Source organism: Rhincodon typus, chromosome 1, assembly GCF_021869965.1.
Source record: "Rhincodon typus isolate 14 chromosome 1, sRhiTyp1.1, whole genome shotgun sequence".
NCBI classification, from domain to species: domain Eukaryota; kingdom Metazoa; phylum Chordata; class Chondrichthyes; order Orectolobiformes; family Rhincodontidae; genus Rhincodon; species Rhincodon typus.
In genome coordinates, this window is record NC_063332.1 from 26,884,806 (window position 1) to 26,912,247 (window position 27,442).

General features: G+C 40.5%; 1 protein-coding gene across 5 annotated transcripts in view; it reads left to right on the plus strand.

Annotated features, from left to right (window-relative positions):
* Window positions 1-27,442, plus strand: part of c1h18orf25 (chromosome 1 C18orf25 homolog) — a 96,303-nt gene that overhangs the window by 7,313 nt on the left and 61,548 nt on the right. For all 5 annotated transcript variants that reach the window (XR_007261776.1, XM_048595164.1, XM_048595194.1 and 2 more), the window contains exons 2-3: window positions 8,788-8,888; window positions 12,249-13,072. Coding sequence is in view for 4 of the 5 variants with exons in the window: in XM_048595164.1 (XP_048451121.1) it covers window positions 12,331-13,072 (742 nt within the window). In the remaining variant the exon portion in view is untranslated. The remainder of the gene's footprint in view (window positions 1-8,787; window positions 8,889-12,248; window positions 13,073-27,442) is intronic.

Here is a 27,442-nt window from a genome sequence, read left to right on the forward strand (position 1 = left end):
GAGGAGGGGAAGTTACGGTCCTTGAAAAACGAGGACAACTGAGATGTACGGGAGTGGAATGCCTCATCCTGGGAGCAGAGGCGAAGGAATTGGGAATAGGGGATAGCATTTTTGCAGGAAGGTGGGTGGGAGGAGGAGTATTCTAGGTAGCTGTGGGAGTCGGTGGGCTTGAAATGAATATCGGTTTCTAGGTGGTTGCCCGATATGGAGACAGAGAGGTCCAGGAAGGGGAGAGAGGTGTTAGAGATGGTCCAGGTAAACTTAAGGTTGGGGTGGAAGGTGTTAGTGAAGTGTATGAACTGTTCGAGCTCCTCGTGGGAGCACGAGGCGGCGCCGATACAGTCATCAATGTAACGGAGGAAGAGGTGGGGTTTAGGGCCGGTGTAGGTACGGAAGAGGGATTGTTCCACGTAACCTACAAAGAGGCCCATGGCTACCCCCTTTGTCTGTAGGAAGTGGGAGGAATTGAAAGAGACTGACCTGTTTTGGCTTCTGATTTCCACAGCACCTCAATGTTAAAAATTCTTATTTTCCTGTTCAAGTGCATTCATACTCTTGTCTGTTGCTTTCTCTGTTGTCACTTGTAGCCCCAAGACTCTCTAATGTCACACTAGTATACATGTCCTTTGTCCTATCATTGCTGACATGTTGTTACTTGTCTCGGCTCCAAGGTCTAAATTGCTTCCCTAAATTTCTGCCTTCTCAAGGTTTAGTTTTTCCATAAGCTGCCGCTCTCTCAAACAACTTTCATATAGTCATAGAGATGTACAACTTAATTAACTTAGGAACAGGAAATAAACATTGTTTTCTTTTCCCTCTTAAAATTGTTAATTACTTTTCTCTTCTGGATATATAATGCTTGATCCAATTTTCTATGCAATCCATTACACTATTTCCAATCACTCTCCCTTTCTGAATATTTTGAAACACTTTGTCCAAAATTTATGCTCATGTTCTTTGGGGTCCCCTGTTTAAATTCCTCCAATGAGATTTCAGTCCTGTGGCAAGCATAGAAGCAGGCTTAACCAATTACATGTAATACTTTTTTGTCGCTGACAATAAGATGTCTGTGAATGATTTGATCAGCATGATACTGATGGCAAACTGGGTGAAGGATGATATTTTTTCCCTTAAATTAAATCTCCCTGCCTGCTTTACCTTTCATCACTTTTCCTTTTAGACCATTGTGGTCGCTCTGTTTGTTTGTTTTTTTACTTGTGGGAGGTTATGTTGCTGGCTGGCCAGCATTTATTGCCTGTCCCTAATTGCCCTGGAGAAGGTGGTGGTGAGCTGCCTTCTTGAACTGCTGTAGGTTGACCTCAGGGAGAGGATTCAGGGTTTTGACCCAGTGACGGTGAAGGAACAGTGATATATTTCCAGGTCAGATGGTGAATGGTTTGGAGGGGAACTTGCAGGTGATGGTATTTCCATTATCTGCTGCCCTCTTTTAGATGGAAGTGCTTGTGCGTTTGGAAGATGCTGTCTAAGGATCTTTGGTGAATTTCTGCAGTGCATCTTGTAGATAGTACACAGTGCTGTTACTGAGTGGTTGTGGAGGGAGTGGATGCTTGTGGATGTGATGGGCTGCTTTGTCCTAGATGGTGTCAAGCTTCTTGAGTGTTGTTGGAGCTGCACTCATCTAGGCAAGTGGGGAGTATTTGACCACACCTGATTTGTGCCTTGTAGATGGGGGACAGGCTTTGCGGAGTCAGGAGCTGAGTTATTTGCTGCAGTATTCCTGGCTTCTGACTTGCTGTTGTATCACTGTGTGTGTGACAAATCCCGTTGAGTTTCTGGTCAATGGTAACCACCAGGATGTTGATATAGGGGATTTAGTGATGGTAACACCATTCAATGACAACGGATAGTGTATAGGTTGTCTCTTATTGGAAATGGTCATTGTCTGGCATTTGTGTGGTGCAAAAGATCTCCTTGTAGAGCATGCAAAACAACACTTTTAATTGTATCTCGGTACATGTGACAACAATAAATAAAATCAAAGAATGTTACTTGCCACTTGTCAGCGTAAACCTGGATATTGTCTAGACCTTGTTGCATTTGAACATAGACCATTTCATTATTTGAGGAATCATGAATGGAGCTGAACATTGCATAATCATCAGCAAACATCCCATGCTAACTCTAACCCTAACACATCTGACCTTATGTTGGAGGGAAGGTTATTGACGAAGCAAGTGTAGGTGGTAAGACCTAGGACACTGCTGTGAGGAACTCCAGCAGAGATGTTCTGAACCTGAGATGACTGACCTGCACTAATCGCAACCATTTTCCTATGTTTCATGTATAACTCCAACCAGCAGTGTGTTTCCCCTGGTTCCCATCACTTCCAGTTTTGCTAGGGTTCCGTGATGCTACATTCGGTCGAATGTGTACTTGTTACAAAGATGATATCTTTAAACTGTGATCTTACCCCTCTTGCACTTCATCTTGCTTTGAATATTTGGGTTGTGCCACTCCTTTTCTTATTTAGATCCCTCGTTTTTCAAGGCATGGGTCAGATGTTGCATGTACACTGGCAGCATCCAGTTTGACCTCTTCATTTTCACCTTAATCCCTCAGCAGTCAGGCTGGGATAAGCAGCTGTTGCAAAAGAGGAGCGGTTGAGGACTTTGGGTCTATACTCTAAGTTTTGAAGGACGAGGGGTGAACTCATTGAAACTAACAAAATACTGAGAAGCCTGCATAGAGTGGACATAGAGACAGTGTTTTCACAAGTAGAAGAGAATAGGATCTGAGGCCACAGCCTCTGAGTGAAGGGCTGACCCTTTAGAATTGAGGTGAGGAGGAATTTCTTTAACCCGAAGGTGGTTAATCTGTGGAACTCATTGCTGCAGAACACTGTGGAAGGCAAGACGTTGAATGTATATAAGATGGAGTTACATAGGTTCTTGATTAGCAAAGGGTTCAAAGTTTATGGAAAGGAGAATGGGGTTGAGAAATCTATTAACCATAATCAATTGGCAGAGCAGACTCGATGGGCTAATTCTTCTCCTATACGTTATGGTCTAAAGACCATTTCCATTGTCTGGTCCAACCACAAACTATACCTGTACCACCAATTCAATCCCTTTCCTCGACCAATTTTTAAGGTTGAATAACCTGTTCACAGTCTTGACTTCCTATTCACTTCTGACCTGAGCACGTGAATGGTTGCAGACAAGTCTTCCTTTTAAAGAACTGCTCACATGCAGTCTTGCATGAATTATAATGAATGTATTTCATCCACAAAGCAGTGGAAGGGATCTTATTTTTAGCCAAATACAGCCTATGACAAAGACAATTTGCAACCACCTCCACAAAATAACTTGCTATACCCCTGCCTCAAGCCATTTGCTGCTGAAACCCTCACCCATACTTTATCATCCCTGGTCAGATACTTTTCTGGCTGAACTTCTATTATCTACCCTCTCTAAAAGTGCAGTTGCATAGTTCCAACAAATTATAAGGATGTGCTCACATTAGAGAGAGGTGCCCTGTTGAGGTGTTGAAGTTGGTTGGCTCGCCGAGAGAGGTGTCCCATCTGGTGGTGGTTTAACTTGAAGGTGAATACACCTCAGGTGAGGGCAGAGGTTGAGAAGCACAGCCCTTCATGGTAACCTCAGCAGGTGCAGAAATTGAGCCTACACTCTTGGCATCACTCTGTATCACAAACTGGCTGTTCAACTAACTGAGCTGACTAATGAGCCCCATCCCCCAAACGCATGCACGCACGTGCATACACTGCAGTTTATTCATAATTTTGCTAGCTGTGTCCTCTCCTGCAGTGTTGCCTTTTTATCTGATCTGTGCTCTCTGGCATGCACTTCTTCTTGATCTCCCGATACCTAAAATATTTCATCGTTTTCTGGCTTCACTCCTCCCTATCTCTGTAACTTTCTCCAACTATTCAACCCCACACTGCAGTCTTCTGGCTTAGGCTTCTTGTGCATCCCTGCTCCCTTCTCCCATTGTTGTTGACAATGCCTTTTAGCCATTTAGGCTTACACTCTGGGATTGCCTTGCAAAGTATCTCTTGTGCCCTCTTCTTTAAAATATCTCCTTAAAACTTTGGCTGTTTGGCCAAACCTTTGAAATTCTGAATATTAAACTGAGTCCATTACTACTTGATTATGCTTGTTAAGTGCCTTATGATTTTCACTTTGAAGATGCTTTTTTTTATTGATATTGCTTGTTTCCAATTTAGAAATAATTTCATAGCCTTTATGAGCATCTCAGTACTACAGCGTCAAGCTGCAGGGTGGAAGGTCTGTCTAGATATTTTCAAATCAACCTGTTCAAAGATATTTATTCCACAACTGTGAAGCAGGTGGGACTTGAACATGAGCCACTTATCATCTAACAAGCTGATCTGTCAGTTGAATGTTTAGAGCTTTGATTTTGCAAATTTTAGCTTCTCCCATTTGGTTACTTGGTCTTGCCGGTTGATGTGCATAATGTATGACATGATATGGGTGAAACTTGTATCACTGTGGAAAAAACAGTTATTGAACAAACTGAGAATCTCACACTTAAAAAATTTACTTATTCATTCATGAGAGAGTGTCATCAGCTAGACCAGCATTTATTGCCTTTCTGTAGTTGCTGGAGAAGATGATGGTGAGCTACCTCCTTGAACAGCTGCAGTCCATGGGGTGTAGGTCCACTCGATGCTGTTGGAAAGAGAGAGCCGGAGTTTGAGCCAGTGACAGTGAGGTATAACCAAATCAGGATGATTTGTGGCCTGGAGAACTTTTTAGGTGGTAGTATTCCTAGGCATCTGCTGCCCTTTTCCTGGTGTCATGGTGAGTTGCTGTAATGCATCTCGTAGGTAATACACACTACTGCCGCCTTATGTTGGTGTCAGATGTGGTGCTTGGGATGCTAGCCAAGTGGCTGTTTTTCCTGGATGATATTAAGTTCTTTGTTGTTGAAGCTGCACCCACGCATGCAAGTGGAGACTATTCTGTCATATTCCTGACTTATGCATTGCAGATGAGTCTAACTTTGGAGAATCAGGAGTGTGTTACTTAACACAGAATTCCCAGTCTGACTTGCTCTTGTAGACACAATATTTATATTGCTACTCCAGTTCAGTTCTGGACAATGGTAATTGTCAGCTTTAAGCTTTTTTGTGACTTGGTGAGCCAGTTCACTTAAAAGTTAGCCACATTGCTGTGGGTCTGGAGTCATGTTTGGGCCAGACCTAGTAGGGATGGCTGATTTCTTCCCTAAAGGGCATTAGTGAACCAGGTAAGTTTTTAAAACAATCGGTGATGGCCTTACAGTCACCAGTATACTACCTTCTGGGGGTTGGTTAGCTCAGTTGGCTGAATGATTGGTTTGTGGTGCAGAATGATGCCAGTAGCGCAGGTTCACTTCCCACACCGGCTAAGAGTGCCATTAAGGTCCCACCTTCTCAACATTGCTCCTGACTTGGGGCATGGTGACTTTCAGGTTAAACACTCATCCGGTTGTGTCTCTCTCCCTAGAGAGAGCAGCTTTTACTCTTGCGGTTTTAAATGCAAGTTTACTATTCCAACTACCTTGTTGGAATTTGAGCCCATAACCCAAGGGCATTACCCGGGGACTCTGAATTACATTACAACTGGGCTGCTCCTTAACTTACAACATGATAGATTTTAAATTTAGTGTGTGACTTGATACCATACTGCACTGCTAGCCTGTTAGCAACTCACTTTTGATGTGATAAAAATTTGGCTTTTGAACACTGCTTATTCATTGATAATATTTCCAAATAAGTGAACAACAAGTTCAGTATTTCATATGATCTTTACTGAGTGGTATTTGATGTCTTACCACTTTCTGTTGAGTTGAGAATGAGTCATAACTCTTCATGATACAGGCAAATTTATTCATAGCCACTTCCTGAATGTGTATTTCAAATTACTCGTCATTGTCAGATAAGAAGTCTGTTAATGAATTGCTCCCAGACTTTACAAAAATGTGTAGAAAGTTTACTGAAACAGGTATTTGAAATTGTATGCCTGAGTCTGCATTTAGACCTTTGCTCTTATCCTTGCATCACCCCATTCAAAATGTTAAGTGCCATCTGGCATGCTGTTGGTGAATCATGTATCAGTGTACATTTTTCAAACAATCAAATTTTAGACAAGGATTTTCAAAATGCAATTCTACTGAGCATCTGTCACGTACTTTAGTCAGTTAAATCACAAGTATGGAAGTCTATGTACTTTCCTCTACATTTCTCTTGTGTTTGAGTAAAAATCATATTGCGCTCTCTTGTTGCAAATCCAAATTGGAGACCCACAATTTGCTATCGTACTAACATTTATTCTGCTTTTTCTTTGGACATGGTTGTTCAATCTCTCCAAATTAACTGCAAATCATGGCAGAATGAGTACATCTTTGGATTTAACATCCTGTGCTGACATGCTTAGGATTATTCTATCTTGCATTGCACACCCACAGCATATATTCTGGTTGTATGTGACTGTAAAGTATAGGTGCTCTTTGGAATCATCGAGGTAGAACTGCAGTATTAAATCTTCTGGGTATTTTTGACAAACATTTGAAATGATTCTATTCAGGTTATGAATTTGTGAGGAGTCCTGTCTGATCCAATTGCAAATTAGTTCTAGGAAATTGGAACTGGAGTTACTGTTTAAAAATTAGGGAAAGCCCATTTAAAACAATTGAGATTAATTTTTTTTGGCTGAGGCTTATGAAACTTTCAAATTCTGTTTCCGTCCTCTTGTTAGGAAGAGAGTCTTTGAATGTTTATGAGGTAGATGTAGATGGATTCTTGTTAAGTAAGGGGTTGAAAGGCTATCTGTGTAAGTGGGAGTGCGGATTTAAGTTAACAATCAGATCACCCGATCAATCAGAATGGGAGCTTGTGGGGCTTAATGGCCTACTTGTGCTCCTTGTTCATATGAGTAGATTCCTTGAGCCTGATCCTTTATTCAATGAGATGATTGATAATTTGATCTTGACTTCAACTCAACTTTCATGCTTGTGCCTCATCGACTTAAATCTATCAGTCTCAGCAGTGAATATATTCCATGACAAACTTTCACAGCTCCCTTCGCAGCCTGAATTCTAAACATTCATGACTCTCTGAGAAGAGAAATTACCGCTAATCTGCATATTATATGGAACATGTAAGATTTAAAGGTCAAACATTATTGCATTTTGGTAAAACACAGAAGGGCAGGATTTAGACAATTAAAAGTAGGGCCTTGGGCAGTGTTGTAGAACAGAGATCTAGGGGTTCAGGTACGTAATTCTTTGAAGTTTGCGTCACATGTAGACAAGGTGGTTAAGAAGATGTTTAGCACGTTTGCCTTCATTGCTCAGTCTTTCACTACTGGAGTTGGGAAATCATGTTGAGATCGTACAGATGTTGAGGCCCCTTCTAGAGTCCGGTTCTGGTCACCCTAAAAGATATTATCAAGCTGGAGAGGGTTTAGAAAAGATTTACCAGGACTTGCTGGGAATGGAAGATTTGAGTTATAGGGACAGGCTGGATAGACTGGGACTTCTTTTTCACTGGAATGTAGGAGGTTGAGGGGTAACCTTACAGAGATTTTTAAAATCATGAGTGGTAGGGGTAGGGTTAATGGTGGGTGTCTTTTCCCTAGGATGGGGGTTTCAATATTAGGGGTCATATTTTTAAGGTGAGAAGAGAAAGATTTAAAAGGGACAGGAGGGGCAGCTTTTTTTACACAGATTCGCATATGGAATGAACTGCTGGAGGAAGTCCAGTTATGGTGTTTAAAAGCCATTTGGTTAAGTTCATGAATAGGAAAGCTTTGGAGGGATATGGGCCAAGTGCAGGCAGGTGAGACTAGGTTGTAGATATGCTTGCCGCGCCAGTGGGTTTGGTTACAAACATTTCGTCACCTGCTAGGTAACATCGTCAGTGCACCTCTGGTGAAGTGTCAATGTTCTGTCCCGCTTGTTACTTATATGCCTCGGTTTGTTGGGACTAATTTAGTTTGGGATCATGGCCAGCATGCACTGCTTGGACTAAAGGGTCTGTTTCCATGCTGTGACTCCATGACTCTATTGTCCTACGTCGACAGCAAACCTTGTTTTAACTGGCACCTTATGAGCCGGCTCTTTTGATAAACTGGCAAAAATTGTATACCTGAAATACTGGAAGTTTACTGTATTATTGCAATCTCTGCGATGTCAGAATAGTCCAGTTTAGGGTGCGAGTGAGAAGGCTCTCTGCAGGTAAGTTTTATTTAAAGCCAAAGGTGCTGGTGAGTAAAAGGTTTGCAGTAGATGGAAAATTTGTAGCTACATGTGCAATCTCAAAATCCAGTAACACTCGTAATTTAAAATATGTCTAAGAATTTTTTTGAAGTAGTCCTGTCTAAAGTTTCCTCTTCAAATCCGCAAATTACTGAATTTTGTTAGAATTATATTTAACTTAGCAAGCAGCATTAGAGATAGAAATCAGCAATATTTCCTGCTTTTGAACATTTTGCATTGATTGCTGTGGAAAGTGCGTTACTATAACTTTTTCAGTGGATACAGGGCTAGTAATGCCCCATAAGCTGTTATAGTCTGACACTAAGTGTTTGAGCTCTCATGCCCCAGTGAACAAGTTCATTTCAGCAGTCATGGCCTTCAGGGGAGTGGGAAAATAATCGATGGTTAGGGGAGTTTTTTTTTAAATTCTGCATATTTAGCAGTTTTCAATTAACAATACAAATTTCTGCCATGAGCTTTATATCATTCCATTATTTGAACTGTAGGATGGTTTACCTCACTCAAATAACATTGTCTCTTTTCTAGGGTTCTGGACCATGGTTCCTGTATTCTTATCTCGCTCGAACTCAAAATGAGAATAATCTTGAGCAGTACCTCAAGGTCTGCTGTATGATTCATTCTGCTGGGTAGGTTTTTGTTCATTTCAGCTAACTGGAGTAAGTTCTGGGTTTTGAGCTCTTGCGCTTTTGTCAATTTTTTAAAGTTTTTCTGTTAGACTCCAAGGTAAGTTATTTACCTTGGCTACATATATAATGTACAGTAGTGCTGAGCGGTGGGTGTCATTGGCTAGGCTAGCATTTATTGCCCATTTGTAATTGCCCAAAGGGCAGTTAAACGTAATCCACATTATTGTGGTCTGGAGTCACGTGTCAGCCAGACCAGATAAAATAGCAGTTTCTTTCCCTAAAGGATATTAGTGAACTAGGTGGATTTTTCTGACAATCAACAATGGTTTTGCGGTTTCATTGCACTCTGAATTCAACAAACGTCTGGAATTAAAATTCTGCCATCTGCTATGGCGAGTCCCCAGAACATTATCTGGACCTCTAGATTAATAGTCTAGTAGTAATCAGTGTTTGCTGACGCCAACAACTGTGGGTAAGTGCACATACGTGTTCATTGGGGAATGTGTGTTTCTGAACACTGACATCATCACACAGACTCTGCAATTTTGAACTGATCTTCACTGGTGGAGAGAGGGTGAGCTGGACAGTGAAACCCCAGAGTCAGAAGGGAAGAGGATCCAGAAGCGCGGCACAGTGGCTCAGTGGTTAGCACTGCTACCTCACAGTGCCAGGGACCTGGGTTTGATTTCACCCTTGGGTGACTGTCTGTGTGGAGTTTGCACATTCTCCCTGTGTCTGCATGGGTTTCTGCTGGGTTCTCCGGTTTCCTCCCACAGTCCAAAGATGTGCAGGTTAGGTGGATTGGCTTGTTAAATTACCCATAGTGTCAACAGATGTTTAGGTTAGGTGGGTCAGACATGGGGAACTGCAGGAGTAGGTGAATGAGTCAGGGTGGGATGCTGTTTGGAGGGGCGATGTGGACTTGTTGGGCCAAATGACCTGTTTCCACACTGTTGGGATTCTATGATTCAAATTGTCCGTAGTGTTCAGGGATGTGCAGGCTATGGGGATTAACCACTGTAAAAGAGGGGTTAAGGTATGGGGCTGGGTTTGGGGGGAGATGTTCTTCAGAGGGTCAGAAGACGTGATGGGCCGAATGGCCTCTCTCCGCATTGTAGGCATTCAAAGATTCCAGAACCTGGAGGATGTGGATATTAATGGTGAACTGAAGTGCAGAAGGCAGGAGGCCCTGTTGCCTTTGTCTCCCTTCTGTGCTCCCCCTGTCTTTCTTTTCCACTGTACCTTTGCTCTGCTTGTCTCCTGGCTTCCCCCAAACCCAGTCCTGATCTCTTTCCCCTGACACTCTGGCCATGTCTCACTGAAAACTGTGCACATATGATTTAAAGCAGCACAAGCAACATGTGCGTTGGTGTCGGCAAACTCAGCTAGCGATAAGCTGCCATCACCACCTTCAGTACTGTTGAAAGGATTATGGGAACTTGTGACTTGGTTTGATAGTGCAGTGGTTATGTTACTGATCTGTAATCTAGTGTGATTTCATGTCTCATGATAGTAGTTTGAGAATTTGTTTTTTTTAAAATCTGGAAATATAAAGTTGGTATTAGTAAAAGTAACTGTGAAGCCGTCAGATTGTCTTAAAAGACCAAGGTAGTTCGCCAATGCCTTTTAGGGAAGGAAACCTGTTGTTGTAATCAGGCTAATCCTGTCCCACATCAGCACAGTTAACTTTTCACTGGCCTCAAAAGAGCGCGGTTCAGGAAGACAACCCCATGAATACCTCAGGGCAAATAAGTATTGTTGAGAATTGTTGGCTTGCCAGCACACCCGCACCCAGAAATGAATAAAAATCTGACAAGTTGAACCAAATTTGGAAGAATTTGAACTGAAGGAATAATAAGAAACTGCTAAACTTGTGTCAGCGGTGAACTTAATGCTGATGCTGCTTGCTCTTTGTTTTGTATAAAATATTTAGTCACCTGCTGAGAAAATCTTCCTCAGTTTTGAAGGGATTATGAATGAAATCTCTGATTTCGATGTTGAGCTGTTGAAATTCAGACTTTCTGCAGCTTTATGACAGACTTATTTAGAGACAATTAATTGTGAAGAAGACTTTTAAAAGGCCTTGACCAAGCATTCTTTTACACTGAATACCCTCTGTCAAAAACATTGATTTAAAAGGTGAAAGGTTAGAAATATTGCGCATCTCCCCTTAGTTGATCTCTCCTCCTCTTCAATATTCTGTTATACCCAGAATAGATATATTTTATCACTAACAAGGGGTTTAATCGAGACTTGCACTTAAACTTTAAGCATTTCTTCAATTTGCTTTTTTCCATTCCACTCTCCAACCACCACCACCAAAAATGGGTACGGTTTTAAATAGTGTTCATAGAATCATAGAATCCCTACTGTGTGGAAACAGGCCATTTGGCCTATCAAATCCACATCGACACTCTGAAGAGCATTCCACCCAGACCCACCTCATCCCTGTTCCCTTGCATTTTCCATGGCTAAGCCACCTAGCCTGCACGTCCATGGACACTATAGGCAATTTAGCATGGTCAGTCCACCTAACCTGCAGGTCTTTGGACTGTGGGAGGAAACTGGATAAAGTGGTCACTGAACAAAATTACACATCTGGGCATATATGATTGGTTCACATTTTTAAACACTTACGAGCAGGTTAGCAAAAATCTCCATCCAGATAAAATTGAAACTACAAGTCTTTTGCAGGAAATAAAGAGAAAAATTGATTTAACAGTGCCAGTGTTGAGAGGCAGGGTTCTGGAATGCAGATTTAAAAAACTAGTACAAAAGTAGTTCACGTCTGAGTATGTGGCTATAGAGATAAAGGCTCTCTATCAAACAAGAGGAAGGTGTTATGAATTATGGAAAACAGATTATGCTGAAAACACTTATCAGGTCTAACAGTATCTGTATAGAGAGAAATAGTGTGTTAGTATGTCAAACCTGTGATTTCTTTTCATCTGTTCTGATGTGGTGTTTTTTAAACAAGATGATGGATTTTCTCTATTGTCAGGTTAAATAATGTTCTGTCAGGACTAAGATAAAGGTGAAGTTGCCGTAGCCCTACCAGACCATACAGCTGCGCTCTCATTAGAGAGGCACATGGTGGTGGTTTAACCTGAGGGTCACCATGCCTCAGGTGAGGGAAGAGGTTGATAAAGAAAGTCCTTCATGGTAACCTCAGCCAATGTGGGAATTGAATCGCACTGTTGGAGTCACTCTTCATTGCAAACCAGCTGTCCAGGCAACTGAGTTAACCTCTGCCAGAGTTATATGTACAATGATATGTACAAGTGAAAACAAATTTATTTAATGAAGAATTATCTTTTTACACTTTTTTAACCTGATCTATGAATTCTTTGTTCTCTATAGGTTTCCCTGGTTTCTTTAAATCTTAGTTCTGTTACTCTCTGTGCCCTATGGTATTTGATAGAGAGTATTTGAACTAAGTGACATGAAGATGGAAGCAGCAGAGAAGGCAAACTTCTCATCCCAGGATGGTCTTGAGGAAACTGATGCTTCAGCAAAAGGTATTGAGACAAAAATTGATGACACCAACAAAGATGGTGTTGGGTCATTTCAGAAAGAGACCTCAGCTGCTAAATTGAGAAAAGAGGACCGTAACTGTCCACCAAAACTAAGTGTGGGCTCTGCTGAACCTTGTTTGTTGATGGAACTTGGGCAAGACTCTTCCGAATCCCAGCTTCCATCTGCAGACGGTGATAAACAAACAACTGGCCGAACCTATGATAGCGACTCTTCAAATCAGTGCATGGTTTCTCCTTCTTCCAGTGGTCATTTGGCAGATTCTGACACACTTTCATCCGTAGAGGAGAATGAGGCACCTCGGGCAAATGTGGCTGTGGATGAGGATCCTTCGGGTGGATCTGGTCCTGCGGTCGGCCGGAAATCACGGCGATCCAGGTCTGAGAGTGAAACGTCAACCATGGCTCCTAAAAAGAATCGCTCATCAAATGACAAACAAAATGGCCGTGTGTCAAAGGTTAGAACCCAGAAACAAAAGGAACGGATACGACTACTACGGCAGAAACGTGAAGCAGCAGCTAGGAAAAAGTACACGTTGCTGCAGGACAGCAGTACAAGTGATAGTGACTTGACGTGTGACTCCAGCACAAGTTCATCAGAGGATGAGGTCTCAGGAAATGGCAAGAGGACGATTAGTGCAGAGATTCCAGGTATTTACGAAACTTCTTTACAACAGTGATTAAAAATCCATGAAAGAGCGAAGCCTGGGTGGCCAGTGTATTTCTACTTAACATCCTCTTGCTTTTAGGTGGTTGCTTTAGAAACAAAATAAAAATTCTTACTTTATATATTGTTTTATGATTTTTTTATTAAGTATTAGTAGTTATAGCAGCCTAGCCACTCAGTTTTGGTTTTCTGTTCTACAAATAGAACATGAAATCTGGAATTGAAAAAAAAAACTGATTAAACCACTTTTTTGAAAGATCATGTTCTTGTCATGGTTTCCCCTGAAACTGCTGTTATATTTTCATCTCCATTAACATGTAGCAAGTTCTGTTTCCTACACAACCACCATCCCTCCTCCCCCTGCTTTGAGGAATGACATCGTGTTCCTATGGGCCTCAGCCTCCCTGAACATTTTATAAAGTGACAGCTTTTTAACTTCTCATAATTGAAGTTTTTATGAAATAGGGTCATTGTTAAAAATAGACTTTGATTTTGTAAATGGGCATTTAAATTACATTGATTACATTTGTAGTAGTACCATTCTAATGCTTTTTACTTGGAAGGTAGACCATTTTATTTAATGCTTAACATGCTGAAAGTTTCATTTGGATGCAAGATGTGTGAAATAGTTTGGGGAATGGAAGAGTGAGGGTTTTAATTGTTTCTCTTACAAATTGCGATGGAATAGAACTTTACTAATAATCCCAATGACAAAGTGACTAATTTTCTTAGGGAACTCTGCTTTCTGTGTAGAATTGCTCTCTAGCTTAGATAAATTTGGTAATAGTATAAACTATATAATTTTAAGCAATTGCAACACAAATGGGATAGATCTTGGATCATAATCAGGTAAGTCAGTGCATTAGTATATATCTATATCTACAAGGGACTTTAGACTGTGGAGAAGAAGAAACTAATTGTGTCCCCTGCAGGAATATCTGGGTCACAACATAAGCATAATGGAAAATTGTTAGTTTTCAATCACATCGTTTGTAAAACAAATATCTTAGCCATGGCATTTTGTTACTGAGAATAGCCAACAGTACAAACTTGGTGGCATGAGGTTGTTAACATGGACATTGTGGCACAAGATCAATTTTATGATCTGCTCTGAATTTTTTAATCCTCAATTGCATCAATGATGAGTGGCAGTACAGAGCAGCAAATCAGTTTTGTATCTGTGAATGACCAGTGAAATCTGGATGAGAGTCCTGAATGAGATTTGTTTATTGCTAAGGTATGTGCTGTTGCAAAGTGTGCCATAAGCTTAGATTCTGGTTCTATCCTGTATTGAATACATTATTTTTCAAAGTGCTTTTAATTTTAGTGCATCTAACCACCATTACTGGTGGTTTTGATTTTGATTATGACTGTGTTCATTCTGCCACCGTACTAGCTTGATCGGCAGAACAGATGGGATGAATTTGAATGTAAGTATGAATAAAAATATAGTTCAGTTATTTAATTCATTTGGTTACTATGTCATGCAGACCACAATCTGTGTTAAGTTAGATTTTGTCAGCTTAGTCAGGAGGGATATTGCTATAAAAAGCTTCAGTACCCCTGGGTGAGATAAAGGAAAGTTGTTCCTGACCTCCTTTGTATCTAAAGAGTCGTGTTGGAAATGTGCATATCAATCATATAAATAATAAACCAAGCCATTTTTGGTGCAAAGGAGGTCATTCAGCTTATTGGGTCGATGCCAAAAGTTATGCCCCCTGCCATTGTCTGTCAACTTCTAACACGAGTAATGCTAACTTTTTGAGCTATCCCAACAAGGTGGTGATACCTTTCGAAGAGGAGTTTGGTGGGGGGAAAGGTAAAAGAAATATTCATTAAGTATTCATGTAAAAATCCCATAGAAAGCTCTCGCTGAGACATTGTTTTTGTTGTTGTGAGCAGCATTGAATGATGGAGAGCATTGAGTTGGGTCCAGAGATGTTTTGTCTCCGTGCTCCAAGTTTACATCAACATAGACATGACACAGAAACGTTGTGTCTGATTGGGAGGGCAGTCAAGAGTGAGTAGTTCTTTAAATTTTGTTTTAATATGTAAAATAAAGAATGAAGGGTATGGAGAATTTTTTAGGGTGTTCTTAAGCCAGATTCCTCCTTGTATGTGGGATTATTGCTTTTACGTCTAACTATACCGAAGTTTTCAAAATGCAATAATAATATCCATCTATCTTGAATTATTTTCTCCACTGAATCATTGGTACTTCCTTCAATTTGTTTCTTAAACTGGCTTTAGCCTGGCTTATCATATTTTTCTTATTGTGTTTCCAGTGTTTGATTAACCTGGTTACAAGTGATCATGACAAAAATGAATTGAATATGCTTTTGTATGTTATGTATGAGTGAATGTCTGGTAACTTGATTTCAGACATGTGAAATGAGGAAATCCTATTATGTAGAGCAGTTTTTTTAGCGCCATTTGTATTAGCAGAATATCAACGAGAACCCCTGTCAAAGAGAGAGTGAGTACGGTTGTTTCTTGTTCACATGGGAGGGAAATGTACAGTAGCAAGTATATAAAGGATAAAGCTGAGATGTTCACATATTGTCTGTCAACTTCTAACAAAAGTAGTACTAGCTTTTTGAGTTATCCTAACAAGGTGGTTGTGTTACCTTTCAAAGAGGAGTTCAGGGTTTTTTAAAAAGGTAAAAGAAGTATTCATTGAGTATTTATGTAAAAATTCCATGGAAAGCTCTTGCTAAAGCATTGTTTATGCTATTGTGAGCAGCATTGAATGGTGGAGAGCATTGAGCTCGGTCGGAGGTGTTTTGTCAAACCAGTTGCAGGTGAAAGGTGATAAAGAGAAATTCGATGCGATTCATTTTTGCAGGAAGAATGCTGAGAGGCAATGTAAACTAAATGGTACAATTTTAAAGTAGAGAAAACCAGAGAATTTTCCAGTTTTATGTGCATGAGTTTTTGACCGGACAAGCAAGAAGAATTTTGAGAAGATATATTGGATCTTTGGCTTTACAAATAAAGGCATAGAATACGAACATAAGGATGCCTAATGGAGAGCACAACACATATTTAGCAGAGTGTTACTAGGCGCACACTGCCAGAGAGGGTGATAGAGGCTTTCAAGAGAGAATTTGATAAATATTTGCAGGACTGAGGGGGCAAGAGTAGTGGAGTGGGATTAATTGCAAAGCTCTTTTAAAATGGTGGCGAAGGTTCACAGGGCTGATTGGCTTCCAGTGTTGTATGATTCTATGAAGTCATATCCAGAAGATGAGTATAGTGTTAGAGTGCTTTCGGTGGTACCACTGAAACAAAAACTTCACTTACAACAGTTGATTTGTTAGTGTTGGAACGCATCTAATTTCCCATTAAAATTTTATAAAGCCAGATGAGGATTTGTTGGACAGCTGGGTTGTGATGTTTGTCTGACACAGAAATTGTTTAGAGTTATTGTGAAAGTTCCATTGAGAGATGACCATCAATTTGGCAGTTTTCCTTCATCTGCCTCCGTACAGCACATCTTATTCTCTCTGGTCCCCTGGTCACAATTTGTTAATACTCTACTCACATTTATCTAAAGTAAACTCCACCTGCCAATCCTCAGCCTATTGGCCCAATTGATTAAGATCCCGTTTGTACTCTTAAATAACCTTATTCACTCTCCACTATACCACTAATTTTGGTGTTATCTGCAAACTTACCAGCCATGCCTACTATATTCTCATCCAAATTGTTTATATAAATAATGAACAACAATGGATCCAGCACCAATCCTTGCAGCACGCTGCGGGTCACAGGTCTCCATTCTGAACAACAACCCTCTACCACCATCCTGTGTCTCCTACCATCAAGCCAATTTTGTATCCAATTGGCTAGCTCTCCCTGGATCCCAAATGATCTAACCTTATTCATCAGTTTACCATGCGGAACTTTGTTGAAGTCCTTGTTAAAGTCCCTGCTGACAACATTTATTGCTCTGCCTTCATCTATCATCATGGTCACCTGTTCAAAAAATTCGATGAGGTTTGTGAGAGACAACTTCCCATGCACAAAGCCATGCTGATTATCCCTAAGCAGTCGTTGCCTTTCCAAATTCTCATAGATCCTGTCTTTCAGAGCCCCTCACAACAACTTACCTACCACTGATGTCATGTTCACCAGTCCATGGTTCTCTGGCTTTTCCTTGCAGCCTTTCTTAAATAATGACACAATATTAGCCCCCCGTCCAGTTTCTCGGCACCTCACCCATGGCTGTCGACGATATAAATATTCCTAATAGGGGCCCTGCAATGTCTTCCCTAGCTTCCCACAATGTCCTGGGATGCACTTGATCAGATCCCAACGATTTTGCTACCTTTATGCATTTTAAGGCCTCCAGCACCTCCTTTTCTGTAATGTGGACTCTTTTCAAGACATCACTGTTTATTTCCCCTAGTTCTCTCGCTTCCATGTCTTTCTCCACAATAAATACTGATGCAAAACATTTGTTTATGATCTCCCCCATCTCTTGTGGTTCCACACATAGATGGCCTAGTTGATCCTTAGGGGGCCTTATTCTCTCCTTAATTACTCTTTTGCCCTTAATACAGTTGCAGAATCTCTTTGGATTCTCCTTAACTTCATCTGCCAAAGCTACCTCATGTCCCCTTTTTATCTTCCTGATTTCCCTCTTAAGTGTACTCCTACGCCCCCTGTACTCTTCAAGGGATTTGCTTGATCCCAAGTGTCTATAACTGACATATGCCGCCTCCCTTTTTCTTGACCAGAACCTCGATATCCCTAGTCATCCAGTGTTCCCTGCTCCTGTCAGCCATGCCCTTCACACTAACAGGATCATGTCCCCTGAACTCTTATTATCCCGCCTTTGAAAGCCTCCCACTTGCCAGCTATCCTTTTACCTGCAAACAGCCTCGCCAAACCAACTGTTGAAAGTTCATGCCAAAACGATCCAAAATTGGCCTTGCTGCAGTTGACAACTTTAATTTGTGGACCAAGCCAGTCCTTTTCCATAACTGTTTTAAAACAAATAGAATTATGGTCACTGGTCTCAAAGTGCTCACCCTCTAACACTCCAGTCACTTGCCTTGCCTTATTTCCCAAGAGGAGGTCATATTTTGTCCCATCTCTAGTAGGGACACCTGCATATTGATTGAAAAAGTTTTCTTGAACACATAACAAATTCCTCCCATCCAATACTTTAACACTGTGGCAGTCCCAGTCTATGTGGGCAAATGTTATAAGTACAGCTGTAGGTAACACTGGCATGCCTAATTAGAAGTCACTTCATTTAATATTTCTAAATCAAAGGAAATTAGCTAGAGATAGGTTATTTCAAATCTCAAGGAGTCAACCTGCTGTGAAGAGACATCGGGCTGGTTCTAAATTGAAATTTATTTCAGTTGGAGAATTTTAACTGAATGAGAGTCATATACTAAATGAGTTTATACTTGTGTCTCTTACTTTTGGAAAATAAAGATAGCAGAAAACAGTTGAAAATCACAGCACCATCCAAAATAAATTGATAATGAATGCTGCTCAACAATTGAGTCATACCTAGTATGTGCCAAAAGTCTCGCGTAGAGTACATACTTGTCCATGTAGGATATTATTCTTGTAATGTTGTAGTTTTTCCATCATGGTTAATCTTCCCTGCTTTTATTTGTCTTTGAGTGAACCTGTCAGATTTTCCCTCCAAGGGAGGTTAAATTTATGTACAATTACTCTGAGACACTTCTAACCATTTTTCTAAGATGAGTTGTATTTTGATGTTCTACTTTGCAGGATACCTGTGTTGCAGTTCTATAAACAGGCTTGCTGCTGTTCACCCATCAATGTTGTGCTCCCAGCCAGCTGTGCACCCTCTTCTACCCATCCCAAATTGCTGCCTTTACATTTATTTTTGTGAGCATTGTGCAGATTTACATTTTTGTATAAAGATGGCCCTAGCAGGTAATATAATCGTAACGTATCCTTTATACCAGGTTTTGTTGTAAATTGCTGCCACGTTTAGCATTGATGACTCCCTAGGTCATATTCTGGTAGTGTAAATTAATTTTCGGGCATTTTGATTTGCTTCAGCTTGGTTTCTTCTCTAAAGTATTGAGATCTGGGACTTAGCTTTTAAACTTGTCCATATAAAATTTATTGCATCATAGATGAGATTGCAACCCACCAATAAAAACCGAAAGAACTTTGGATGCTGTAAATCAGGAACAAAAACAGAAGTTGCTGGAAAAGCAGAACTGAGGAAGGGTCACTGGACCCGAAGCATTAACTCTGATTTTTTTTTTTTTCTTTACAGTTGCTGCCAGACCTGCTGAGCCTTTCCAGCAACTTCTGTTTTTGTTCATCTCCAATCAGTGGTGATTTCCAGCGCCCAAATGTAGCCTGTGTCTGTGCTAGGAACTCTGGTTCGATTCCACCCTTGGGCGACTGTCTGTATGGAGTTTGCACATTCTCCAGGGATCTGCATGGGTTTCCTCTGGGTGCTCCCGTTTCCTCCCACAGTCCAAAGATATGCAAGCTAGGTGGATTGGCCATGCTAAATTGCCTGTAGTGTTCAGGGATGTGTAGATTAAGTGGGTTATAGTGGGGTGGATCTAGATGGAATGCTCTGAAGGTCTGTGTGGACTTGTTGGGCCGAAGGGCGCCTTTCTACACTTAGGGACTCTATGATAAAACTCACTGAGGTTGTAGACTTGCTCTCTGAGCCGGTGTGTTTGATTGCAGACGTTTTGTCACCCTCCGAGGTAACATTGTCAGTGCACCTCCGGTGAAGCGTTGGTGTTCTGTCCTGCTGGTTACTTATATGTCTCGGTTTGCTGGGGTGATTAGCATCACTTCCGTTTCCGTTTTTCGGTGGTTTGTATATCAGGTCCAGTTCAGTGTGTTTGTTGATGGAGTTCTGGTTGGAATGCCAGGCCTTCAGGAATTCCCCAAGTCTCTGTTTGTTTGGCAAACACATTGGCTCGGTGAGCAAGTCTACAACCTCATCCACTACCTGAGCTACAAATCTCAAAAAGCTAAAACTCACTTTCTGCTAAAGTCTACATCAGTGCAGTTTGTCACCTGTTTGTTGAATCCCCATTCTGTATCATCTTCAAAAATTAACTCATCCAAAATCCTGTTGTATGTCCCTTTACTGCATCAAGTCACGTTTAGTGACATTCTCATGGCCCTTCAAAGCCACAAATTTAAAACTCTTAATTATCTTCATACATCCATGGCTTTGTCTATCTTGTTTTTTTTTTGAACCTTTTCACACAACTGATGGTTATATTTTTGGCAGGCAGATCCTACTGTCTGCAACAAAAACATAAGTTACTGGAAAAGCTCAGCAGGTCTGGCAGCATTTGTTAAGTAGAAAACAGAGTTAACGTTTCGGGTCCGATGACCCTTCCTCAGAACCAGCTGCAGTTTGTTGCCTTTGTCCCTCTGCTCCAGTACCTCCCTCTCATTCATCAACAATTTCCTTGATAATTAACAACAAATTTTTGGCCACCTACTAATTGATTTTCCTTCAGAGTTTTTCTCTCGTCATTTGGGGCATTTTTTTCTATATGAAAGCACTATATTAAAACGTTTTCTTTGCTTTCAAGTTCTTCTTGAGCTCATTAGCCTAGGGAGTGGTTGAAGTGAATAGTGTAGGTATATTTAAGGGTCGACAAGTGTAAAGATAAGCTAAGATATGGTTACAGTGATAGATGGGAGAAGACCTGAGTGATACATAAACACCGGTATGGACTTGTTGATATGAGTGGCCTGTTTCTGTGCTGTATGTCCTTTGTAAACTAAGAGCGGGAAGATTTGTCTGCTGGTTCTTGAACTTCCAGTGTTATTGGTCTGTCAATAAGATGGATGGAAAGAAGGTATATGCTTGTAATTGTTTATAAATATACCAAAATAATGGTGAAGTGTCCAAGAATATCTAAAAATTGCTATCTGAGATGTATTGCTCCATCACTGGCTCCATGCAGTCATTAAATCTTGCTACCTAATTCACCATTCAAATATTGAATGGCACAAAGTTAGCATACTGAAATTGTGTAGTGGGTACAAAAAGATATAGTCTTTCAAGTTCAAGTCCCTTTCCAACAATAGGTGTTGGTTCCTGCCAAGCAACCTTTGGCAGAGAAAATAAACTATTACAGGTATGCAGTCACATTCTTTCAGGTTTTAATTATTAAATATTTTAAAATAATTGAATTTTAAATCTTCTAAAATGTTTTCAAGATTGAGGGCAGAGTTAGACATTGTTTACTTTGACTTTAGTAAAGCCTTTGGCAAGGTTCCGCAGGGTAGACTAACCAGCAAAGTTAGGTCACATGGAATTCATGGTGAGCTTGCCAATTGAATACGTAATTGGCTTAATGGTAGGAGACAGAGTGATGGTGGAGGATTGCTTTTCGGACTGGAGGCCCATGACCAGCTGTTCCACAGGGATTGGTTCTGGGTCCTCTTTTGTTTGTCATTTATATAAATGATGTGGATGAGAATACAGAAGGCATGGTTAATAAGTTTGTGTATTGAAACCGAACTTGGTGGTATAGTAGACGGTGAAGAAAGTTTTCTAAGACTACAACGGGATCTTGATCAAATGGGTCAATGGGCTGTAAAATGGCAGATGGAGTTCAGTCTGGATAAATGTATTGCATTTTGGTACAACAAACAGGGGCAGGACTTATACAATGAATAGTGTGGCCTTGGGTACTGTTGTAGAACAGAGGCCTGGAAGTTCAGGTACATTATTCTATGAAGCTGTGTCACATATGGACAGGGAGGTTAAAAAGGCATTTTGCATGCTTACCTTCATTGTTCAGACCTTTTGAGTATGGAAGTTAGGGAGTCATATTGAGGTTGCACAGAACATCGTTGAGGCCTCTTCTGGAATACTGTGTCCAGTTCTGGTTGCCCAGTAATAGGAAGGATATTATTCAGCTGGAGGGGATCCAGAAGAGATTTACCAGAATGTGCTGGGTATGGAAGGTTTGAGTTATAAAGGTAGGCTGGATTGACTGGGACTTTTTTCATTGGAGTGTAGGAGGTTGACACGTGAAAGGGAGCATATTTTTAAGATGAGAGGAGAGCGATTTTAAAAAAGACCTGAGGGGCAATTTTTTTTACAGAGAGGGTGGTTCACGTGTAGAATGAGCTTCCCGAGGAAGTGGTAGATGCGGGTACAATTACAACATTTAAAAGACACTTAGATAAGTACTTGAATAGGAAATGTTTGGAGGGATATGGGCTAGGAGCAGGCAGGTGGGACTTGTTTAGTTTAGGATTATGTTCAGCATGGACTGGTTGGACCGAAGGGTCTGTTTCCGTGCTGTATGATTCTATGTCCAGCATTTCCAGACCAACTTGTTTAATTTATGCTGGGAAGCTTCTTGAAAGAGAAATTCAGAATAAAATTAATAGCCATATGTGAAAATGTGTGTGTTTAGGGAAGAACCAGCATGGATTTCTTAAGGGAAAATAGTGTTTAATTAATTTGCTGGTGTTCTTTATGGAAAAAGTTAATGAAGATAATGCTGTTGACGGTGTGTCTGTGTGACTTCCAAAAGACCAATGGGAAAAGTTAAAACTCGTGGAATAAACGACAGTAGCAGCGTGGATGCGAAATTGGCTGAGGGATAGGAAACTTAAGACTAATGGTTAATGGATATTTTTCTGGCTGGAGGAACATTTGGGGTGGAGTTTCCCAGGGGTCAGCTTTGGGAATCCTTGTTTTCCTGACTTACATGAATGACCCAGATCTTGGTGTGCAGTTAACAATCTCCAAGTTTGCAGATGCTACAAAACTTGGAAGCATTAACTATAGAAGGACGTTGATAAGTTAGGGGAGTGGGTGTGTAGGTGGCAGACTAGTTTCGTTGCAGGGTAGTTTGAGCTGAAGCATTTGGTAGAATATGGAGATGCAGTATAAAATAAAAGGCACTACTCTGAAGGGTATATAAGTGCAGAGAAACCTTGGTGTATTTGTTCATTAGTTACTAAAGGTAGGAAGACGGGTTGAATGAACAGTTAATACAGTATGCAGTATCTTAAGCTTTATTACCAGGGGTATGGAGTACATGAACAAGGAAGTTATGTTGAACTTGTCAAAATCTATATTTAGATTATAGATGTACAATTTTAGGCACCACATTATAGGAATGTTGTGATCACATTGGAGAGAGTGCAGAAGATGCTAATGAAATGATTCTAGGAATGAGAAACTTCAGCTATGATCATAGATTAGAGAAATTGGGACTATTTTCATTGGAGTGGAGAAGTCTAAGAGTAGATAAAAACCAAAAGAACTGCGGATGATGGAAATCGGGAACAAAAACAGAAAAGGAAAAGCTTAGCAGGTTTGGCAGCATCTGTGGAGAGAAATCAGAGTTAACATTTCGGGTCCAGGGACCCTGTTCTGAGGAAGCATCACTGGACCCGAAATGTTAACTTTAATTTCTCTCCACAGATGCTGCCAGACCTGCTGAACTTTTCCAGCAATTTCTGTTTTTGTTTAAGGCTAAGTCCCATCAAGATCATGATGGGATTGGACAAAGCAGGCGCAGAGAATTTGTTCCATCTCGAAAGGAATGAGAATGAGAGAGCGCAGATAGAGATAATTTGAAAAAGCAATAATTATTAATAAAAAAGCAATAATTTGAAAAATATTTTTCTCACAGAAGTTAATAGGATCTGGAACATACTGCTTGAAAGTGTGGTGGAGGCAAGTTCAGTTGATTCACTCGAAGGCACTAGTTGATTATTTAAATGGAAGCAATATTTATGGTTATGCGAAAAAGTCCAGAGAATGGCACTAATTCATAATGCCCATTTTTCAAACTAGTGCTGACACAAAGGGCTTAACTGCCTCCATCTGCACTGTAACAACTCGTATCTGTCTTTTATTTGACATTGAATTTATCCACTCTAATTTCCAGTTTCTTCTCAGTCACTGTACTCTTTGTTTCACAATTCTCCAAAGTGATATGTTAAGGAAACAGATTTGCTTGCTCTGCTTACTCAGGTTCCAGATGTTCTGTTTTCCTAGCTGTGAGGTTATCATCTCATACATGCAGCAATTTGCCATGCAAAAACTTTAAAATCTTAATATGTACAGAGGCAAGTCTAGTTGACTTTAGTGTTCCAGCCAATGGTAAATTATTGTCCAATATGACCCGAGGTAGAACTTTCAAGCTGTTTGTTTAAAAGCAATTATTTGTCTTATTGGGTCTCAGTGAAGACAGCAGATGCTGGGAGCAAAGTTTGACTCTCGAGACTCTATTTATACTTGGGTTTTATACTATTGGGTGTGTTTTGCCGTCTGCTCAATTGGTTCTCCTACTGTCCTTAAACCTTCATACGCCTCATTCCTCCAATCTTTTCTTCGTTTCTGATTTATTTTGCTTCATAATTTCTCCCTCTTGTTACTACTGCTGTATTATCTTTTCTGTTTTGGTTCCTTCCCTTCTCTCATTTTCTCATTCGTTGTTGCTCTTAACTAAAATCAAGCATCCTTTTTGTAACTGATATGCACATATGTAGATGATCTCAAACTTTTAAGTCAAATATTGTGTTGAATTACTGTATGTTCTTAAGCAATTCATGAGAACTTGACTACTTCACCTATAAACTAGTTTGAAATCTGAATCCTGCAATTTTGTGCGCTAACCTGAATTAATGTATTTCAATAGGAAAGGGAAATCTTGATAAGGCTGTACCTCACTGGCCACTAACTAACCTTAAGAAATTTCAAGAATTTCTTGTAAAACCTTTTGAATACATACAAAATGATTCCAAAGAAATACGCAGCTTTGTTGAAGAATTTTTTGTTGGGCTTAGGTAGAGAGTACTGAAAGGAATGCCTCAGGAATTCTGAAGCGTCCTGTTAGTAATTTATTTGAAATCTGGGATTGAAATCATTGCTCCAGACTTTTTCTCTATTCCATATATGTTTGCATAACTTATTAACTCAGTAATGTATATGAAAATCTATCTCAGAGCCTACTAACATATTGGAAAAAAATTGTGAGGCATTTTAATTTCTGTTCAAAGTTAACCTATGCATTGGTTTTAACATTGATATTTGGGAAAATTCATTTTTGGAATAACATTGTGGAATCTGTCATCGATGGACGGCACATGGACATTAGCTTAATGTCTTTCCTGTAGAGTGTAAGCTCCAGCATAGCACTGATCATTTAGCACTTCACCAAGGTAAACCAAGTCCGGAAGTGGGGCCTGAATCCAAAGTGTGATTTTTGAGTACTGTTGTTCACCTGGGGTAAGCTGAAGAAGTTATGGTCAGAAAACTTTGAAATGCATGTTTCATGTTGTAGAGTTTTAACTCCATCTTGTGTGGACATATCTTTTTTCAAAACTGCTGTCTAATTCAGAAGCCCAACTGATTCAGGGCTGAGGAACTGTTTCAAAAAAGACTGCATTCTCTAGATAAGGTTAATTTTGTGCTTGGACATCATGGGTATAATGTTGGTAGATAGAGTGCACTTGGCAGCAATCTCATGGTTGCATGGAGGTGGGTGGGAAGGGTGGAGTTGAGGGAAGAGTTCATTGAGTTGAGATGGACTGAAGTGCTAAGGCCCTGAGGAAACTTGGTTAACCTGGGTTATAAATAGAAACCTTTAAAACTGGAAGGAAGCAGCCTCCTTAACAGTTTCAGTGACCATTCTGCCTCCTGACTGTTTGCAGTCCAGTCCCTTATCGTACCTCCCTTGGATGGACAACTGGTTGCCAGACAGGAAACAGAGTAGGAACAAATGAGTCTTTTTCTGACTGCCAGTCAGTGACTAGTGACGTGCTAACTACAGGGACGAGTGCTTAGACCTCAGCTGAGGTAATTAAATGTAATATCTCCAAGTTTGCAGTTGACACAGCTGGGTGGGACAATGAACTGTGAAGAGAATGCAGAGATACTTCAGTGTGATTTGGACATGTTGAGGGAGTGGGCAAATGAAGGCAGATGAAGTATAATATGGGTAAATGGTCGGTCATCCACTTTGGTAGAAAAAAAGCAGGAAGACGGATAATTATCTGGCGATAGATTGTGAAAAGGGGAGTTGCAACAAGATCTGGGTGACTGTGTACATCAGTAGCTGAAAGTAAGCAAGCAGGTATAGCAGATGGTGAAGAAGACAAATGATATGTTGGCCTTCATAATGAGAGGATTCAAGTACAGGTCTTTCTGCACTTGTACAGGGCCTTTTGTGAGACCACACCTGGAGAATTGTGTGCTGTTTTGGTCTCCTTCTGTGAAGAGGATGTTTTGGCTATGGAGGTACTGCAACAAAAGTTCACCATGTTGATTTTTAGGATGGCAGGACTAACATGAAGAGAGACTGAATCAACTAGGACTATTTTCACTGAAGCTTAGAAAAATGATCGTGATAAGATCCCATAGAAGCTTAACATATTCTAAAAGGACTATACAGGATAAACGCAATGAGGATGTTCCTGATGACTGACTGACTAATGGACTGGGAAGTTCAAAACTTGGGGCCCCAGTTTAAGGATATGAGAAGCAATTACTTCACCCAGAGTGATGAGCCTGTGCAATTCTCTGGTTTTCCTCAGAGTGGTTAAGGTCAAAATATTAAATGTTTTCAAGAAGGAGTTAGAATTCTTAGGCCTAGAGGGATCAAAAGGTATGGGGTGGAAGCAGTAACAGGCTACTGATTTGGAATGGCGGAGCGCTGAATGGCTGACTCTTCTTATTTTTTATGTTTCAATGTTAAAGCTGAAATGGATGTAAGGCAGTTTGGGTTCCAGTTTGTTTTGTTTTTGCCATTTTAGTCTATCACATGACCTAAATCTTTCTTTATTATTCCACAGGAATACATGCCTTTAGAATACATCCCTAGCTGCCTTTAGTAAACCACCAACTTGAATTGATGCAGTGATGTGGTGCAGGTACACTGAGTCCTGTTTGGATTTTAAGTTATCCTCTGTGCAAACATTTAGGCCAAGATAGCCTTCATTGACAATAAGTCTGCAAGACTGACTACTTGCACTCTTCAGCATGATTTGCGACACCTCAGATACCAAAGTGGGTTTATGTCCAAATGCAGCATGACCTGGACAATACCTAGAACTGGGCTGATGAATGGCACGTAATATTTGTGCCACACTAGTGCCAGACAGTAACCATCACCCTGTGAAACTCAATGACATTAGCATCATTGCATTCTCTCCACTATCAACATTCTGGGGGTTACCATTAAGCAGAAACTGAATTGGAAATGCCTTACAAATACTGTGGCTATGACAGCTGGTCAGAGGCTAGGAATCCTGTAATGAGTAACTTGGCTGCTTCAACAATGTTCAACAAGCTTGACACCATTAAGGACAAAGCAACCCACCTGATTACCACC